The 20,584-nt window shown below is 50.4% G+C and overlaps 1 protein-coding gene across 1 annotated transcript in view; it reads left to right on the forward strand.

Moving 5' to 3' along the window:
- The window catches only part of CACNA1H (calcium voltage-gated channel subunit alpha1 H), an 83,524-nt gene extending 63,241 nt beyond the window's left edge, over window positions 1-20,283 (forward strand). Inside the window, exons 24-34 of the mRNA XM_088147908.1 lie at window positions 5,452-5,603; window positions 6,887-6,996; window positions 8,143-8,276; window positions 8,568-8,638; window positions 11,404-11,482; window positions 11,961-12,082; window positions 12,803-13,102; window positions 13,716-13,967; window positions 16,620-16,803; window positions 17,145-17,323; window positions 18,056-20,283. Of these exons, the coding sequence (XP_088004034.1) occupies window positions 5,452-5,603; window positions 6,887-6,996; window positions 8,143-8,276; window positions 8,568-8,638; window positions 11,404-11,482; window positions 11,961-12,082; window positions 12,803-13,102; window positions 13,716-13,967; window positions 16,620-16,803; window positions 17,145-17,323; window positions 18,056-19,216 (2,744 nt within the window). The 3' untranslated portion in view covers window positions 19,217-20,283. The remainder of the gene's footprint in view (window positions 1-5,451; window positions 5,604-6,886; window positions 6,997-8,142; window positions 8,277-8,567; window positions 8,639-11,403; window positions 11,483-11,960; window positions 12,083-12,802; window positions 13,103-13,715; window positions 13,968-16,619; window positions 16,804-17,144; window positions 17,324-18,055) is intronic.
- The last annotated feature ends 301 nt before the right edge of the window (window positions 20,284-20,584 follow it).

Below are 20,584 nucleotides of genomic sequence, written 5' to 3' on the forward strand. Positions count from 1 at the left end.
AGACCAAGGGCCCACCTGGAGAAGGCAGATTCCTAGTTTCTGCTTTCATTCAAAGGATTGTTGGAGTTGTAGTACCAGCACATCTGGAGACTGGTTGCATTTCTTCCTAAGTCAGTGCCTCAGAAGGAAGAAGAAGGGGGAGTTGATGATTGGTAGAGAAGCAAGAATTCTTAGTGCAAATCCCTGTGACCAGCCTCCTGATGGCTGGACAGCTATTGGAATTGTGGCCTTGTGGAAGACTAAGCCTTCTTTAAACTCATCTTTCTGCACGGCAGTCTTAACATTCATATTTTCTGAGGAAACCCTAGCAGCTAGCAATAAGGAGGAAAAGGAGCTACAAAACAGGTTGCTTTTCAGGAGGAACAACTCTGTAACAGTGAAGTTAAGCCTGTGGCTGTTGACTGAGACCCAACAGCTTCTGCTTTGGTTTTCACTTAGGTGGTGGAGGCAAGGAGGCCTCTCTCCCTCCTTGTTCCTCTCCCCATCCTGGTCTCTCTAGCAATCCAACCCAGACAACATGCTTTCTGACATTTCCTTCTGGATGCCTGGGAATCAGGGCTGCCTTTTCTCCCTGGGGGACCTTGTGCCTTGAAGGCAGCTGCACAAGAAGCTTCAAAGGACAAGAGAACCATGAGACAGGGGAGGCACAAGGCCTATCCTACTGAAGGCATCCAAGCCTTCTTTGATTTCAGCACCTGCCCTCGAGTCTACAAGGCCCGCTCAGGTAGACTGCAAGCATTAATGGTTTGCTCTTCTTCTTTTAAGATAAAGGGCAGCTTTTGCTTAAACCCTCTTAAGGAAGAATTGACTTCAGGCTCTTTCCCTTTTTGATCTGGGGCAGCAAGGGCCACATGAGTCTGTGATGAGGGTTTGGGGATTTGGCCGGAACATATAATTAAGGCTGGGGAAAGATAATGCATTTCTTGGGAGACAGGATGGGGACATAATAGGACAATCTCAATGTAAACCAGCATCCTTTGCTGCTTCATTGCAAAGGATTCTGGGATGGAATAAAAGAAATATGATGCATTTATACTTGATTCCAAATAAGATTCGAACCTAGCACGTTGCAAGGGAAACACTCACAATCGAGTATATGTGCAACGTATTTCTTTTCCACCTGCATAATTTGGTACATATCTTTTGGTTTGCATTCATCTATAAAGGATTCTGGGGTGCATTCGTTACTTGGGGTGCTATAATACAGAGCAAGTATCCAGATCATGGATTCTTCCTCATAGCCCACCCACCCACCCACCCCTTGAAAAGGCAGATTGCTGTATAGGTTTGAATTATTACTTTGAGGTCAACCTGTCATTCAGAAAGGTCTCAGCCTGGCCCAGTTGTGCAAAACCGTTTCTTCCCTGATACAAACAGAACCAGGGTTTTTGACCAAGATGAAGCTGCTGAGTTGCAAGCAAGGCAAGAGAATGTTTGCTTGTTAATGGGATTTATCTCCTGCCTTTTGCCTCCAGCAGACTGGAAGCAACTCAGAGGAAAGAAATACTGCACGGCAGAGCAAAACAAGAGATCCAAAAATGTTGGCCTCCGCCAGGCTTTCTGACACCATGGAAAGCGTGAGAGAAGGGAACAGCTTCTCTCAAGGCTGAGGGACGCCTCCAGGTGACACGGGGAAAAAAGGGGGGGGCTCCTGATTTGGTCTCTCCCTCCCAAGGAGGTTTCTCTCCGATGACCACCCCCCTCCAAAGGGGCGATATGGCGATGCGTGTATGTTCAAAAAGAAGATGGCAGACTCAGAAAGATCTGATGCATGGCTGATGCTCTGTAGCTTCCATGTGGCTCAGTGGTGTGTGTCTCTGGCCAGCACCATGTCTGTGAATGGCCACCGGTTGGGGCAGAAGCGTTGCAGGAAACACGATGCCCGTTTGTGGAAGCCCATTTCCAATATAGAGAGCTTCCAGCCCAGGATCCAAGTTCCCAAATTAATCAGCTTTTAGAGGTTAATAACACTCATAGCGTTGGAAGGATCCAACCCCCTACACAGTGTGCGCATCCAAATCAAAGTGTCCTGGGCAGGTGGTTGTCCAGCCTCTGCTTCAACACATCCCACCACCATGGAGCCCATCTCTCTGAGTCATGGGTCCCACTGTCCAACTGCTCTTCCTGTTAGGACTGTTTTCCCTGACGTTCAACTAGAATCTGCCTTTCTGTCATTTAGGATTATTATTATTATTATTATTATTATTATTATTATTATTATTATTATATGTTCTGAATTCTGGGAAGATTGTCTGGGGTATAGGAGCAGGTCCACATTTCTCATATTCTTCTTGATGGCACACAGAATATCTGGTGTGGTTTGGGCATATGTCTGCACATGGTGTGTGCCCATATTCTCCACCACCAAATGAGAGGGAATAGACCTGGCAGCTTCTGATCACAGGGACGCTTTCTATGCCCGAAAAGGAGGGTGTGATTCCCAGCTGGAATCTTGACCCCAAGTTTCTGCCGTGACTCTCCTGGGTTGTTGACCCAGCCTTAAGCTTCATCAAACAAAGCAAAGGGAAACTGAAGGGTATTTAGAATGACATGTAGTCCCAACTTGTTTCATATGTGTCTGTGCAACAGTGTAAGCATTGGCTTCAATGGGACTGTGCGTTGGTTCTACACCTCCATAATCAAGAGGGGAGTTATGTTCACCAAATAGCTTATGTCACCCCTGGCACATGCCCCACTGTGTGTATTCACCTTCTGCAGTGCATGAGTTGGCATCTCTTCTAATGGACTTTGCATGCATGATGGAATGCGGTGTGAGGTGTATGTCATGCTTTTTCCTATGTTGTCGGTGTACTTACGATGTAACATGTTCCCAAGCTGGAACTGCATGTTCCTTCTATTCACATGCTGAGGATGATTCCAGCGCTTCTGCTTGCCTCGGCAACCTACTTGGGGTATCAGCCAAGATCCCTGGTGTTCTTTTTCTTTAGCTTATGTATTATGTTTATGTGCTCTACTGCTTTGTCAGAAGGAGGTCATCAACGCTACTTTGTCATGTATCTCTCCTGGAGTGACATGGTTCAGCTGAAGCCAGTGCCTGTCAGATATCCTGGGCTACAATTCCCCTAATCCTCATCTAGCACTATTGTAATCCAAGAGATCTGCAGGACATCACCTCAGGGGAGGTTGGCTTTCAGACTCTCTTCTGGGGAACCCTGGAGGAACTTCTTGAGAGCTTATCAAGGCATTCTTTAAAAAGACCAGTGATGGGGCCATTAGGGTTGTTCCTCTGAGAAATATTAGGTATAATTTAGGACACCACCTCAGGACCTACAAGGTAAGAGTAAGCCCCAACAGACCTGATGCTAGGACTCATCAAGAACCACAGTTCAGGTAGTTGTACTTCAAAACCAGGAAGTGTATGGGTGGTTGTTGAACTGGATAAGGTAGAAGCTAATGTGCTCATCCAAATGAGAGAGGTCAAGATCTGAGCAACAGCAGAGGATCAGAAGAGCTAGAAGCAAGCATGGGATGAAAATGGAGCAGGATGTCCTGCCCTAAAGGTCATTAATAGGACAAATGGACCATTAGTTGCAGCACCACGGAGAGCTCCAAGTGAACTTCCCTTTCCCCCAAGGTCTGGGATCAGGTAGAACTTCCAAGGTCAAAGAGCGATGGTTTATAGGGATTGATGGACCCACGGTTGGCTCTTCTGAGTTACCTGAGACAGTGCCCAGGCAGATGGTTCTTGCAACCTAGATGAAACTCTTTGACCACGGAGTTTCATCTGACACATTTGCTGCAAGGCATTGGCAGTGAGCAAGAGCTCTGGCACCAGGGCTTGATTGCCAGGCTTCCAACTTTGAGTTACACATACAGTGGAGTCCTGACTTGGTTAGTGGCCCTGACTGATTGAGTTCCAGAATCCTTTGCAATACCCAAGGTCTCCAGGAGAGAAGTCTAGGGCTTCCCCAAGCTAGAACGCCTTTGCCATGAGCCAGTTCCTCGAGATGCTAAGCTGATCAGGCTCCATCAACAAAACCAATATGGTCGTAGCTGGTCCTCCTTTACTGGGGAGCAGCCCTTCGCTTTTTGCTCTTCTTTCTTTTGGCCCTCACCTGGTGCCCAGCAGAGCTATTGCAGCAGCACTGTCCCTCCCCCCCACTGTCCCCCCAACCCCACTTTTCTTTCTTTTTTAAAGATCAAAACTCACCCCCTCGCTTCAAGATGCGCTGCTGCTAGGATTAGCCCTGCTCGTTGCATGCTACCCGTCCTGCGGCTTCGAGAGCTGATTTATGGGACTCTTGCCAATTATCCTGAAAGCTCGAACGCAGGAAAGGAAACGGACTGTTTGCTTTGTGTTCCTTCTAAATGGCTTGCCTAAGAGGAGCATCAGCAACCCTGCTGGAAAAAAAAAAGGAGAACATTTAAATGTCCTTTTTAGCCATCCAGAGGAGGGAGGGATTAATAGCTGAAGGGTTACCAGTCAATCTGGTTCCTTTTGATGCGATTAGTTCCGCTTGTAGATTCAGATCGGCTGGGGTCTTGCATCAGCAAAACGGCGGGCAATGTAATGTCAGCTGGAAAGCATTAGAAAGGTTGAGGGCAGGAAGCAGAGGGCTGCAAATGACGAGGTGGGCCCCCGGAGGAATTCGGAGGCGAACTCTGAGTCACCCCGTCTTTCTTCCTAACGATCAGCTGCATCTCCCGGAATCAAATACTCACTGGGCCAGAGGATAACGTGCAGAATTCAGTACGGTGGTGGTACGATACTGATAATGCCAGCAGCAAGCGAGAGTACAGTACTAGTAGCAGCGCCTCATCTAGAGAGCTTCAGGGAGCCTCCAGGAAATACAGCCACTCGGTGCTAGATTTCCACTTTCCAATTCTTACACCAGGTTTCCTCCATCTGGTGCCTTGAGATGTCTTAGACCTCACCTCCCATAATCCTCAAGAGGGCCATGAATTATGGGAACTGAACCCCAATACCCCTGAAGGGGACCAGCTCGGGGGAAGCGCTATTGTCCTTACATTCGAAGGAGAATGGGGCTGATCCGTGGTGGACTGCTCTCATTAGCAGTGACTTCTCTTCTCCACCCTTTTTTGTTTTTTTCAAAGAAGCCATCTGAGAATCGGCTTGCTTAAGGCCCCACAGTAACCAAACCCAAATAGAATTATTATATTTTTTGAAAAGGCATGAGTCTAAGACAATGGGATCCTGGGCTTCCAAACATGGCAAGCGGAAGGCCTTTGCAAGAGAAACCTTCCCGTCACCTCCAAGAATTCTGCACCTTCATGGACAGAGGAGCATCACGCCGCTCCCACCTGAGTGGGCCTTTGGGGGCCCCCGACTACAAAACCCACCACCCACAGAGCCGCTGACTGCATGCCCATTGGTCAGAACTCGCATGGTCTGCGTGCCAGCATGGCTTGCACTGGGAAAGGCCGGGGGCTGCGTGAGGCTGATTAGTCTCCATTGGTGTTTTTCTGCAGAAGCTCAGCGACGGCCGTACTACGCCGATTATTCGCCTGCTCGGAAATACATCCATTCCCTCTGCACCAGCCACTATCTGGACCTTTTCATCACGTTCATCATTGGAGTCAACGTCATCACTATGTCGATGGAGCACTTCGACCAACCCAAGGTACAGGCAGCGTCTCTTGCCTCTCCGTAGCCTCCGTGGGGCTCACGGTCGGGACTGGTGCCCAAGCTGGCCATTCGGAGGCAAGCTAGGGTGAACCGCTCTGGGCTGGGGGCAGACAGGGCTGAATGCCTCGAGTTCGGTTGGCAGCATCTTCAGAAGGCAACAGGGTATTCATGGATTGATCCGGGTGGGACTTCCATGACAAGGGGCAGGGGAACTGAGCATTCGCCCAGATCCTGATAGGTCCCATTACATGCTTCCATCTGCTAACTGCTATTGGAGACACCATACATTAATTCATTAAGCGACGCTACAGAGATGCCAGGAAAAGTGTGGCTTGATGATGAAGAGCAAACTTTTCCAGCAGCGGGAAAACTTTCACCAGCCTTTTTGGCTCACAGGATCTGCCAGACAGACAGAGAGATGAGTTTGTCCTCGCTCTGGCCAATCTGCGGGGCTGCATCCTGATGGGCCTGGGCCTGGGAGGTTGAGGTCACAGATGGTCTCCGCTACATGGCATCTTCTCCCACTGATTCTGTCTTAGGGTCCAAACCTTGTAGCTTTCCTCATCCTTGGGCAGGTTAGATCACAGAACCCCCTGTCCAGTTCCAAAAGCACATCTCTAGAAACCCCTCCCAAGACTGTTGCCTGAGTAGTCTGTACTTTCATTTATGTGCTGCTTTGAGGCTTGGAAAAGTGCTTCCTAAATCCTTGAACAGATTCAGACAGATGCATCTCACCTTCAGTGTTGTGGTCTAAACTAGGCTACACAAGTTCTGGACGGAAGATCTTTTGCTGGATTCACACAACACTCCAGACCTGGGTTAAGAAGGTTCCCTCCCCTGAATTTGGATAATATACTAGACCCCAGACTAACCAGATGGCCTGACTTTACACAACACAAAACACATACCCAAAAAATCCTTAACCCAGGTTACAACCGACCCAGCTTAGCACATGGTCCACACATTGCTACATTTTTATGGACCTGGTTTAGCAGGTTATGCAAACACCCCTTTGAAGCCTGCAATAGTGGGCCATGGGAAGGCTGTGCTTGATTACACCTTTCAGGTGTGTCTTGGGGACTCTTGGCTGGGAATCTTGGGAAGTGTAGTCCTAACACATCTCTGGAGGTGGCCGGGCTGCAGTCCATGGAAGAGCTGCTCTGCTGGCAACAACTGAGTCTTCTGCATGACCTTCGATGGGCCCCCGCAGCCTGTCTCACGGCTCGGCTGAGGCAAGACCGTAACAGGCAACCCCCCCCCCCCTTTGATTCCTTGCAGTCTCTGGACGAGGCCCTGAAATACTGCAACTACATGTTCACTACTGTCTTTGTGGTTGAAGCCGTCTTGAAGCTGGTGGCCTTCGGCTTCCGGAGGTTCTTCAAGGACAGGTCGGAGATGTTCCTTTGTGCTTGTTCTGGTTATTGCGGGGCGGGGAGGGTGTCGCAGCATTGCAGGCTGCTGGATTAGTTGTTGTGCACAATAAATACAACGATGATGATGACGATGACGATGACGATGTGCCATCAGATTGTGGTCAACTCTTAGTGACCACATAGACACATTTTTTCCATGATGATCTGTCCCCAACCTGGTCCTTCTGCTCTTCCAACAGTGGCCTCATCACCACTGTAACTGAGTCTATCCACAAATTGTCATGTTTACAATGATCGGCCAGGAGAATGATTAAATGCACATCTGGAGAATCATCGTGCAACCTTTTTTTTCTTCTTCTAGTAATCTCTAAACATAAAAGTAATTAAATAAAATTTAGTTTTTGGCCTGGTCCCACCCATTGCTTGGGGGAAATAGGATCAAGGGCATCACCAAAAGGAAAAGGATAGCCTTTAGCCAGAAAAAGTTGCACACGTCCTGCACACAGATGAAGCAGCATGGGCATTGTAGTTGTGGCTGAGTGGGGTCTTGAGTTTCCAGCTTCTCAGCAGGCCCAGCGCAAGACAGTGCGGGCCAGGCCAGGAGGAACGGCAGGCCCCAGAGTCAATGTTTGCTCAAAAACTGTCTGAAAACAAGAGTTTCAGTTGCGCACGCACGCACGCACACCCACACACACACACAATGATTGAGGAAGCTCCTGAGCATTTGCAGAGCCTGGTGGGAAAGGAAGCGTCTTCGCTGGTCAACTGACAAGCAAACATGGTGCACGAGATGATGCCTCCTAGAGGTGGTGAATACCTGGACGTGGGGCCTTTCCTGCAGCGGCCCCACTTCCCAATGGCTCAGGCTGTTCCTTCCTGCTGCCCTTGTTGAATTTTAGGCAGCTGGTTGCCTATTTGTCCCAGCTCTTAATGAGGACTCGTTTCCAGGGGCTCTGTAATCAGGGGAGAGGGAAAGAGCCTCCACGCAGCAGAACGAACCCTACTTAGCCCGGCCTCCATCTTCCTCACCTTCCTTCGGCTTTCTCCCGTACATTTTCAATCCATCACCCACTCAACTCAACCCGAGGCTGCGACCGACTTTTGGACCGCGCCCTGCGGGCACCCCTGCTCCATTCCCTCTTCCTGCTGCTGCCCCCTTAGGTGGAACCAGCTGGATCTGGCCATTGTCCTGCTGTCGATCATGGGGATTACTCTCGAGGAGATTGAAATGAATGCTGCGCTGCCCATCAACCCCACCATTATTCGCATCATGAGGGTGCTCAGGATTGCTAGAGGTGAGAAGAGGGGCTTCTCTGGGTGAGGGTCTTTCTGAGCAGACCACGGGGTCGTGGCACCGTTCCCCCTGCCCTCCTATGCATATCTACCTGGTGTGGAATTCGTGCCCCCGAGCTTTTGGCTTCATGGCCACCCCCTTCTGGGCCTTATTCCAAAGACTTTCTGCATGCAGCCCCTTCAGATTTTGGCCAGACACATTTACCCCTGCCCATCCCAGACACTTGAAGGTACGCTGGCCCTGAACATGGAGGTTCCATTGTTCACAGACTCCACTTTCCTTTGCTTTCCAGTGCTGAAGCTGCTGAAAATGGCCACGGGGATGCGGGCATTGCTGGACACGGTGGTTCAAGCCCTCCCCCAGGTAAACCTGGAAAGTTGCTTACGCAGAGCAACGTAGCTTTGGAGCGTTCTTCTGGGAATCTGGGTTTTTATTTCTAGGAGGGGAAAAGAACGGGGTTCTGTAAAATCCATTTTTTAAAAAAAGAAACCTTGTTTCTTGAAGAATAAGGATGTTCTGAATTGGAGGGCTCAGATTCCAAGAAAGTATCAAACTTCGGATGTTCCTTGTGCTTCACTAAAGTCCGAGGAAGTTAATGCAGGAATCAGCAAACAGTGATACCCCGCAGCCACTTCAGGCCTAGCGGGAGCCTGACGAACATGCAAACCGCCTCCGTGGATGTCTAATGCCTGTGCCAATGTTAATTTTCCTCTCTCTTTCAAGCATCAAGTAGGGATTTCTCTCTCATCCTTTTTCAAACTTCTGGGAAGCGTCTTTCTGATATCCCAAACATAAACCATTGGGGCTATTATCCACAGCCAATTTTCCCCAGTACAGACTCCTCCTCCTCCTCCTCTTCCTCTTCTTCTTTTCCTCCTCCTCCTCCTCCTATGACCTGATATATTTCCAACTCCCATGCTTCAGGCTTTACAAAAAAGTTAATTTTTGTTTCACCCCCAAGAGAAAAAAAAATTACATGCCCACAGGGATATTTTCAAGGATCATTTCCCAACCTGCCGTGAGGACAATATTTCCAGCAGCAAAAAGTGTTATTTTCTTGTTTTTCTTTTTGTTTTTGAACACAGCGCTTGAGATAATGAGTTGATGAGTTTGAGTCCCCAACCCCTAAAGCCTTTCCAAAGCAGGCTTCTTTTACTGCACCCACATCCATAAAAGACAGACCAAGGTCGCCCCCCATTTTTGTCCCTGGGACGCCACAGGACAGATGTTCTTGTGGCATGAAATACGGGATCCCCTTTCCACCCTGTTCCACGCCTCTGGAGCAGAGGGGAGCCATCATGGAAAAGTCTCCCTGAGGCTCTAAACGTCTGCAGCGGGGGACGATGCAAAGCTCACAGCCAGAGAAATGCTTTTCAGAAGATGCTCTCAGACACACCTTCGCAAATCTCAGCCAGGCAAGGCCTCACACACGCAAATGCCATTAGCGGAGAGGGCAGGAAGAGGATCTGGATTTTACATCATCAGAAAAAGAGGTCTGGGGGAAAGGGGACTCAACTTAAGCCTGGACCGAAAGCTGGAATGGTCAAATTGAGAATGACATTGGAAGGAGCGCCTGGGAACAAAAACAGGCAAGAGAAACTCTGCCCTCTTTCTGGAATATATTTGCAGGCTGCCTACGTGCAGCGCTCGAAGAAGAGCATATGTGGGACAGGGATGTGCAAATTTGCTGAGTCTCTCTTCCCCCTCCAAAAAAAGATAAACATTCAATGGCTCAGTAAATCAGAATTCTACGATCTCTGAGCCTCCCCCCCTCCACCAATTCTCACCCAACTAATCACCCCTCTTTCCCTTTTTTGGACAAAGCCTCCCTCCGCATCTGGCCTGCCCCGTAGCCCCGTGCTGGGGAAGAGCAGCCTAGGATCTCCTGGGAAATGAGATTTTCCCAAAGGTTAACTGCTCAGGCACTAGCCTGGGAAAATCAGCATTTCTGCGAGGCTGCTTACAGGATCAGCTGCAAAGCTTCCGCGTAAATTTACTGCAAGCATTTTCACGTATGCTGAAAACCCAGCTGGAGACCAGCATCCTCCTCTTGGCCTGCCTCCTGCACCCAAGCAGCCAGGGGGCAAGCTGGCATCGCATCACCTTCTCTCCCCTAAGCACTTGTGGCAGGGTGGCAGATCTGAGGGACCCTCGACAAGCAGTTCTCGGAGGGCTTCTGACATGAATGTAGGCTTTCCCACAAGGTGGGCTCACCCATCCCCAGCCTGAAAGCAAGTGAATCTATGCACAGGGCGTTGTTTTCCCGTCCTAGGAGTCTGAAGTCTTTTTGTACAAATGCAACAGGGGCCCCACTGCACCCCAGGCAGATTCCCCTGGAATTTGGCATCTGAGTTCTCTCTCTTAGCAGAGACACCGCTGTGTCCTGAAGTGCCTTGTGCCCTTGTTAAACCCTCACATTGTCACGCTGTCCTTGCATCAAGTGGTGGAAGGTTTCCAGCAGGAGAAGGGCCATGCCTGCTTCCACTCAGCGGTCTGCGGGGCACCGAGTAAGAGCCGACCAATACTTATGACAGGATAATGCCCACTGGCCAGGGGATACCAGGTTGTGGTCGGGAAGAGCCATCTGGGATGGGGGGGAGTGAGGGGCAGGGCACAGGGTGGGGGCACAGGGGAACAGCCAGTCCCACGTTGCACCCTGCAGGGAACGCTGCATTAGGAAGAACCCATGGAAGGGGTCCCCCCCCCCATCTGCCCTCAGCACTTTACACCAACTTCTCCAGGGCTCACTTTGCCATCCTAAGCTCTGGGAATACCCTTTGGTGCTGCAGCCAAGCTGGAGTACTCCATCAGCTGACTGGAACAGATCAATGCCAATGTCTAACCCTCAGAAAATGCCCAGTGGGCAAAGTTCCTTCTTTGTAGACCCAGCCCAGTTTCACAAATGTTGGGTGCAAGATGGAAAGACACCTTCATTCCCCCTGTAGACTGTTGTCCTCCAGGCATGTTTGACTGTGACATTGCCCATCACCCCTAGCTACCCAGGGGATACCAGGTTGCGGAAGGCTGCATTAGTTCTTGGTAAGGCAGAAAATCCCACCTAACCAAGATAGAAATCCTACTATGATCTCATCTTGCCTCTGACTTTGTTTGACAATCTCCTTTTCTAGGTGGGGAACCTCGGTCTGCTATTTATGCTCCTTTTTTTCATCTACGCTGCCCTGGGGGTGGAATTATTTGGGAAGTTAGGTGAGTCATCCTCATCTTCTCCTTTTTCTGTTGCTTGGTGACCCTGTTGATATGCCAGCCAGACTTCCCAGAGAATGCCATGTGCCCAATGAAAGGGAAGGTCCTAGCCAAAGGTTCCAACGGCTTGCATAAGATGAGGAGGGAAACCCAGCCTCTCCATTGTCCAGCTCAACTAAGTTCCCCACCAGTGACCAGGTTGCCCTGTCCCAAGACTGAAGGCAAGGGGGATGCCAGAGGCTGGTGGGTAGCTCCAGAGAAGCAGGGGAAGGTCAGACTCAATTCCAGGGAAGCAAATGAAGAAGAAACGGCAAGGTGTTATTCAGAAAACAGAATTTTATAGGACTCTTTGGAAAGTGATGGGCTGTTGGGGGTCAGATGATGGAACACTTAGGTAGCCCATTTGTTAAGGTTCTCCAAGCCATCCTTGGCTTGCTCCAAGCTTGTAATTAAGAGTGGACTCTTCCTTGCACATTTGTAGACTGCAGTGAGGAAAATCCTTGTGAAGGCCTAAGCCGGCATGCTACTTTCAACAACTTCGGGATGGCCTTCCTCACCCTCTTTAGGGTATCAACTGGGGACAACTGGAATGGGATCATGAAGGTAAGGCCTCCACATCCCTGTCCCAACACAGCTTGCTTACCCATGGCTGTACTTTGGGTTGACTTTAGACGTCACTCTGAGATATAGTTTGGATTGACTACGGCATTCATGTCCAACCATGCCCAAGCAGGGACAGAAGACTCAAGACCACTGTGCTCCCTCAGTTTCATGTATTATTTGCCTAGAATAAAAGCCAGCCAAGACCAGAATAGGGAAGACATACGCCAAAGTGATGCATAAAAAATATGTATCATTGGGAGAAGGAAAAATCGTCCCTCATCAACATCTTCTTGGTGGTGACTTGGTGAAATCAACAGGCGAGCCAATTTTGAGGAAAAGAAAGGTAGAATTAACCTGTGGAACCTCTGGTCTCCACTTTTAATGATGGCCACACGTTTGCATACCTTGAAAGGGGATTAGAGAAATCCATATAGGAGATTGGCCACTCACCATTGGCCATAAGTCCATAGAGATGGCACTGAAGTTGCTATGAGTTTGGGGAAAGCCTTTGCACCCATTTCACCCATATTAGCTCTCAGAGAGAGCTGGTTGGCCACTGCAGGACAGACTGGCTTTTAGTTCCATTGTTGCTCAGTGAAACTCGGTGTTTGTTGATCTCTCAATGCCAAATACTTGGGAGAAACCTTGGGAGGACATTGAGATTTCTCCCCAGTTGACCCGGCCACCTGAAGTAAGCTTGCTCTGATGTCCCTCTTCCAGGACACTCTTCGGGAGTGCCACCGGGATGACAAGCATTGCCTCAGCTACCTGCCTGTCATCTCCCCTGTTTACTTCGTCACCTTCGTCCTCATCGCCCAGTTCGTCCTGGTGAACGTCGTGGTGGCCGTCCTGATGAAGCACTTAGAGGAGAGCAACAAAGAGGCGAAGGAGGATGCTGAGATGGACGCTGAAATTGAGCTGGAGATGTCCAGAGGGGTCAGCACACCTGAAAGAACCCTGGATGGGAGACAGACCCCGTCCAAGGGGGGGTCACCCCTGCTGATGAAGCATCAAGCCATGGTAAAAAGCTAGGGCTGAAAAGGCCTCCTTCCCCAGGCCTGAAAAAGAAGGGGGATGGGCCTCTTTGGGATCATGTCTGTGTGCTCTCCTTGGGAACCTGCTGAGTTTTAATCAAGTCGAGCTAAAGAACCTTTCTGCAATTTCACTCATCCAGAAAAGTGTTTTGCTGGCCACCCTGCCAGCGCGCTCTTCATGGCATCAGCTCCTGCCGTCCATGGAGCACTGGGGGTGGGGGGGAGCGTATCCAGGTGTCCAACATATGGGGGGAGAGGCAGATCCAGGACACAGCAGTGGGAGGGCTGGTGTAATAAGTGGGGCCTGGTTTTGCTCCTTCCCTTTCAGACTCAGTCTGCAGGCGGGCACTGATCTCACACTAGCCACTCTTTTTGGGAGGGGTAGAAATGCTACCACTGATGAACAATGGAGCAGACACTCTAACCCCCAGCCTGTTCTGCTGGAGCTTGGCGTGGTTCGCCTTGTTTCTGCAGCTCTTTGCATGGAGCCCGCAGACCCCTTTCTTGAACCGGCCCCCGGCAGCTTTGGGGAAGATCCTAGGAAGTATTTTGCTTCCACCCACTGATGCAATTTTGTCTCCTCCATTTCATCCCTGAAGGAGACTCCGTGGTCTCTAAGCATGCCTGACTTTGACCTGCTGGAGGGCGGGGAAGATTCCTTGGCGAAGCTCACGTCCTTCCACTCTTCTCCTCACCGCCATCTCCCGACTCCCTCCCACAATCCCCCGAGTGGAGAAGCCGAGGAGGTGACGTGCCGTGGCTTCTGCGTCCTTCCCCCATCTCGCTTCCGTGATGTGCAGCTAAGCGGTGGCGTCATCCGTGTGGCACCATTTGTCCTGCCCCCTCCCCAGGTTTCATTGCCAGCCTCTTCTCTCAAACTCTTGCCAGGAGAGTCCTCAGAGCCACCAAGGGTCTCCAGCAGCCTCACCAAACTACAGTTCCCAGATTTCCCAGGCAGAGAGGTGGGGTAGGCAGCAGGTTGGGGAAGGCTGGCCTTCGGTGTTGATGGCAGCTTGCTTGTCTGACCCTTGATGTAAGAGTGAGCAAAACTAAGAATTCATAGAAGACTCACTTGTAGACCCTGGGACCTCAGGAAGATGATGATGAAAGTGGCAGATGAAAAGGAGAAGTGGTTTTGGGGGGCAGCACCTGTGACCCCATCTCATATTTTTGAAAGAAGTACGGAGCGTTCATATTCACACCTCACCCTGAGAGGCTTCTCTTGAATTAAATGCAAAGTGGCGGGGCTGACATTTGAGGAAGCATACGCAGGGGTATAGCTGATGTTTAGTTTCGGCTCCTAACCAGCAGTGGGGAGCACAGGTCCCCGCAGCCTTGCCCCCATTCCCCTTGCAGGCACGAAGAAGCCCCCCACTTCCTTGGCTCTCTTCCTGCCTTCTAAGCATCTCCAGACCCCAGAAGGCATCCAGGCCAATGGACATGACTAACCTTGCATTAATGACTTTGATGGCTTAATTATGCACAGTCTGGAAAAGGTTTTGTCTGGCCTGAACAATGTTATCAGGTGCTGTATTCGCCTCCCCGGACACCCGCATAAAGCACCAGAGGCAGAAACCCTTTTCGCGTCCAATATCATTTCTACTTCTCTCGCCCTCCCCATTTACATACACTTGTAAGCCCTCAGGACCAGACCTCAATTGCAGGCAGATGATGTATAATAACTTTCCTTTACTGCTGCAAGCTTCAGTGGCACTTTCACTGCCAAGTCACTCCAAAGGCTCCTTATGACGCCCAAAATGAGTGCATTATTGCCACTGCTCCTTGGCACATCTGCTAGCATTCTGCTCTGCCACTGGCTTGCAGAGCAAAACTGCCTCTGAACCCCAAGATGCTGCTACTGCTAGGGTTCATCTTGGCCTGTTCATATTTCACCTGCCACCAGAATTCTGAGCAGCTTAAAAATAGCTTCAACCCAGGACTTCTCTTCTTCTGCAAGAGTTGACCTCATCCCCTTAAAGGAACGGACCTGCAGCCACCAGAGCATCTAACAGGAGCACGCTGCATAGCAAAATGAAAGACGTTGGGAGAAGATCCTTGCATTTGATTGCCCCAACTTTCTTGCACTTCAACAGACAGGGATGTTCCTCATCCCATGTTCTCCACCTCCTGCAAATTATACTTGGATCCTTTAGCAGACTATACCCACGTCTCACAACAGTTTGCTCCTTGCATCCTCTTCTTGGCCTCCTTATCCCCTGGAGAGGAGAAAATATGCTTGTTATGAAGTACAACTCAACCCTTCTGAAAACATCCAGGAGTGGGAATCTCCCCAATCTCCTCTGGTTGTCCCCATCTGCAAGGCAAGGCTCAATTAGCTTCAAGTGAGAAAGCGGAGGGGATATTGGCAGGGGGAAACTGACACCAACAATATCCTGGAAGGCTGCAGAAGATGGTGGATGAACAGCCAGGGCATGTCCCAAGCAGATGGTTATTAACTAGGAAGGAAAATCAGGGGCAGAATGACCCGACTAAACCTGGGCAAGACTGAGAATTAGAAATATCTAATTAGAATAGCGATTATTGTCATATCAAAAGAGGGACATGTCTATTTCAAAGGGTCGTCAAAGAAAAAACTTTTTAAAAATCAGGTTTTTTGCAATTTTCACATTCCTAATCACAATAACTAGTCCTCCTTCCCCAACACATAGTTGGTGTGCTACAACTTCTCTGCTTCTGGCTTTGTTCATTGTGTTGTTTCAAGAAACCAAGTTCTCACCCAGATCCACAAAGCAATGCGCTGGGTGTGTGACTGTTCCATGGAATTCTCCCCCTAACCTTTGGGGGAAATGGAGACCTTCCCTTATGGGGCAGTTTTATCCTGGGGCCCTGGTTTGTACTTTTGAGCAACCGAGGGGCTAATTCTTGAGGCTCCTTAAGTGGACAATGACTGACAATGACCCCCTTGAATTCTCACAGGAATTCAGTTGGAGTGAGCAAATGTGGGGTTCTCTCAGCTAATGGATATGCTTTGAAAGCTGAAAAAAAATTGATTTAGGGGTAGGTGAAACTCCTTGAGAAGCTTCACAAAACCAAGTTCAGTTCTTAGTGGCTTTGAAGCTGCCCATCTTTCACTCCAAGTAGAAGGGGGGACTGGAGTTTAAACTAAGGCTAGCAGGAAAAAAGGAGGGTTTGGGGAAGCATTAGGACAGGCGTGGGCTAGGGAAGCAGGTGCACCACCAGTTCTCAGGGCTAAAAATCCAGATGTGACTGCTTGATGTTTGTTGCTTATCCCCCTATAACCTTAGCAGCCCCTTAATCTTGGTAGTTCTGTGGTGTCCCCATCAACAGAAATGGGAGTCTCATGTTGGGTGTGCCACAGAGCAATTGTCCAACCCACCTACATACATGCACAACCACTGCTTAATGCAACATCTGCCATGCATTCAGGGGCTACAAGTCGGGGAAGAGGGCTTGAACTCTGCTCAAGGGCTGCAGGTTCCCAATTTCCCCTAAATCCAGCCTCTTTTCTCCCTGGCTTTCAGGGAGCTGCTGCCGCTGTTGGCATCAGGGAGCCCCAGAACCTTCTGACGCTTCGCAAGATCTCGGTGGCAAGGATGCACTCGTTACCGAATGACAGCTACATGTTCCGCCCCGTGATGCCCGCCAAGCCTCCCTTCCCGCTCCACGAAGCAGAGCTAGAAGCCTACTCCTACAAGTCGCCCAGAGGTAAGGCGTTAGGACTTGGCGCTGCTGAGTTCTGCCAGCCAACATTGGTTGCATTCTGTGTGAACTTCAAAAGTAAGTACATCAAGGGCTGCATCGGTTTTGAGGATAAAAGAGGATACAATTGTTTTGAGCAGAAAAACTGTGGAAATAACAGTTTGATGTTTTCCACCAAAGTGCACATGTTCTGTCTGGCGAGATGGGAACCTCCTATCTGGAGGAGGAGGAGGAGGCCAAAAATGGACACCGGAGGAAAAGAGGAGCTCTGATCAGACCTTTGTTCAGCTCTGAATGAAAAAGAGAGAGCCTTTTCTGAGGAATAACATCCTTCCTTGCTCTTCCAGGATCCGTCACGTCAATCCGTTCCCAGCCAGTGGTCACTTCTTCATCTCTGAGGATACCACAGGTGGCCTTCCGTCCAGCAACGCCCCCTCCTAGCCACAGCATGGGAGCCCCAAGGAAGCTTCTACCCCCTCACCCTGCCCCTCGCATCCCCAGTTTCAGCAGACAGCTGTGCAGACAGGTCAGCCTTCCTGGTCTTGGATTCTCTCAGGCAGGGGGGCAGAAAGGGGCTGGATGCCCCATGGACAGGGATGGGGTAGGTCTTCAGGGCCAGGAAGCCAGGAGGCCGAGGGGAGCCCTGGGCTGTAGAGCAGAGACAGCACAGGAAGACGCTCAAAGTTCAGAGATAGAAATGAAACGAGTCGGAGTTGCTTCCGCTTGGCTCTCAGATGCTCCTGATGCTTCCTCGGGCTACGTGCTCTGCCTGGAACAGTCCCCTCCTCACTTACTCCCACCCTGCTCCTGCGGAGTCAACCGAGCCTCAGGCGGTAGACTGCTTCCTGGCCCCCGAGGCAGAACTGCTGGATCAGGCCCCTCAGCCTCTGGCTCTTCCAAGTCAGAGGAGACGGTAACACCATGAAACTCTCACCCCCTGCAGATAGAGGTCTGCATATTCAAAGGGGCAGAGAGTTGGAACAGCTTCTCTGCAGTTGCCTGGAGGTTGGTAAGAGGTTGCTGGGAGGGAACTTCCACGAAAGTGGCGTTTCCCAGGGAAGGTCCAGCTCAATTTCTACTCTCCCACCGGTGCTTGATGTGCGCCAGAGATCTCCATGTCATCTCCCTCTTTAGGAAGGAGCCCACAGAGAATAAAGGACCATGAATCCAAACCTTCTTGAAACATGGACCCATTCTTGGATGCGCACGGCCTTCTTGGGCTGGAAATGCTTATTTTCCTCCCCTCTTTGTATTGCAGGAGGCCGTTCAAAGGGACTCATTGGACGGCTCAAATGTGGAGTCTAAGCTGGGTGCCCAGGCTGAGGTGCGTGAAAACCCACCACTGAAAAAGCAGCTGTCTCACAGCATCTTAGGGCCACCTCTGCTTCACCCAGCGCCCACATCCCTTCCAGGCACTCCTCCTCTTCCCCACGCATCGTCTCCCCATCCTTCAAGCATCCACACCCACAGGCACACCTTCGGCCAGCACAGCACCTCCAGCAGGCGGACCAGCCACAGCAGCATCCCTGACAGCCCCCTCTTTGAGTCCTCCGACCTGGCGGACGAAGAGGTCAGCCACATCAATAGCTCTGCCAGGGACTGGGGGGCACGGCTGGGTGGCAGGGACTGCTCAGACTCTCCTTTCGCCTCCCCGGCGCCATCGCCCGTCCCCTTCAAGAACTGCAGCACAACCAGCTTGACGACGGGGAACGGCAAGGAGAAGGACCTGAAGAAGTTCTACAGCGTGGACACGCGGGGTTTCTTGGCCAAGCCAACGTGGGCGGACGACCAGCGGCGGCACTCCATTGAGATCTGCCCCTTGGTCGACCGCGGGGACCGCGGCTGCGCAGAGGCGCCCGAAAGGAGGAGGCTGCCCCTCCAGATCCAGCCGGAGTCCGAGTACCTCCACGGCATCCGGAGGAAGAAAAAAATGAGCCCGCCGTGCATCTCTATCGATCCTCCCATGGAGGAAGAAAGCAGCGCCTCGACGCGCACCAAAGCCTCTGAGAACAGCCTGCTGAGGAGGAGGACGCCGTCCTGCGAATCCACTGCTTACAGGGACTCCTCGGAGCTGGCCGAGAGCCAGCCAGGAGAACTGGCCTGCAAGGCGGACCGCTGGGCCCCACCGGCCTGCCGAGGAGAGCATTTAACCATCCCGAGTTTCTCCTTCGAGCCCTCGGACCCCCGTTCCGCGAGCGAGCCCTGCGAACGCCTCTCGGAGAGCCGCCCGGCTGCAGAGGCCTCTGCGGACCCCCCGCCTGTCGGGGTGGAACTGCAGAAAACAGACCCTTTGCAAACCCCCTGCCACCCCTCCGAACCAAACCGAGAAGAACTCGGGGGGCCCCGGAGTCCCCTCCCGCAGCACGGACTGGTTCCAGCGACCCCAACCACAGAAGACGTTGTGGACGAGCCAGTATAGCTTCCAAGGGGGGTGGTCTTTGGCGAACTCAAAGGGCTTTGCCACCACACGTGGCTTTGAAGAGGAGAACAGGTTGGAAAGCCACCCTCTCCACGGCTGATGCTTACCCCCAAACCCTTGGTTCTCCTCGCTCTTTCTCTCTCTCAGCGCTGTGAAGGTCTTGCTGTTGTTTTTAAAAGGAACCGAAGTCCAAGAGAAGCTCAAGCTGGTCTTCAAAGCCGTCCCAAGTGGTTCAGGGGTAACAGGAAGGAAGTGGACTTCCTTTCTACACAGCACAAGGAGAAGCTGTTCCAATTTTTTCTTTTCCTTCCCTCTTTCTCCCCTTCCCCTTCACCCAGCGTGGCCTCGAACACCTTGATTTGGGTTTCAGACCTTTATTTTATCTTTTTTAAAGGCAACCGATCGGTTTAAAAACATCTTTTCTGACTTTTTTCGAAAGGGCACCTTTTATTATTGCACGAAAAGTTGTCACAGGAATTGGAAGTGACCAGGAGGAAGTGAGTTGTATATTGTTCTGTATATCAGCAGTTACTATAAATAGAAAATCATGTATTTGAGAAATTTTTAAAAAGCGAAGAAAACACACATCACACGCAGCCACACTCACGCACCCAGAAATATTCACAGGGAAACTCTCCATCGGGCACCTATTTTTGCAGAAAGCCAACCCAGCCATTCCAGTCATGACTACGGCCCCAGGGAGGTCAACGGGAGGCGCTGAGCGCCACGAACCCAACCCTTGTTGCTCCAACCACAACCCAGTCCCGAAACCACTGAATTTGCCCCGTTGCGCCCACTTTTGCACCGGAATCCTTGAGAGAGACCCTAACCCTGCCAACTTTAGCTGGATCAGGCTCCCCCATAAGAGGGTGAATCGATTCTTATTTCACGTTTGCATTCGCATCAGATACTCAATGGAGTGATGTATTCTTAGATTCTATGTGGAAGCTTAACAATATTTACTGTTGACTTTCAGTTTTGCCCCAACCCTTATTTTCCTTCCCTGCCCACTTCATGCCTTGCCAGCTTTATTCTGGTCCCCTAGGACAGTGTTCCTCAACCTTGTCAACTTTAAGACGTGTGGACTTCAACTCCCAGAATTCCCCAGCCAGCCTTGCTGGCTGGGGAATTCTGGGAGTTGAAGTCCACACGTCTTAAAGTTGGCAAGGTTGAGGAACACTGTCCTAGGACATCCTTGCTACACAAAATGAAAACCAAAACCACTACTGAATTGTAGCCAGTGCAATAACAATTAAGTTATTAATTCTTCTTATGGGTAAAGAATCTGTCTTTTTTATTATTATTATTATTATTATTATTATTATTATTATTATTAATAATAATATTATTATTATTATTATTATTTTA

The sequence above is a fragment of the Python bivittatus genome, unplaced genomic scaffold (assembly GCF_059951505.1).
Source record: "Python bivittatus isolate LINGU-HERP-01145 unplaced genomic scaffold, Pbiv_v1 ctg000560_np1212, whole genome shotgun sequence".
NCBI classification, from domain to species: Eukaryota; Metazoa; Chordata; class Lepidosauria; order Squamata; family Pythonidae; genus Python; species Python bivittatus.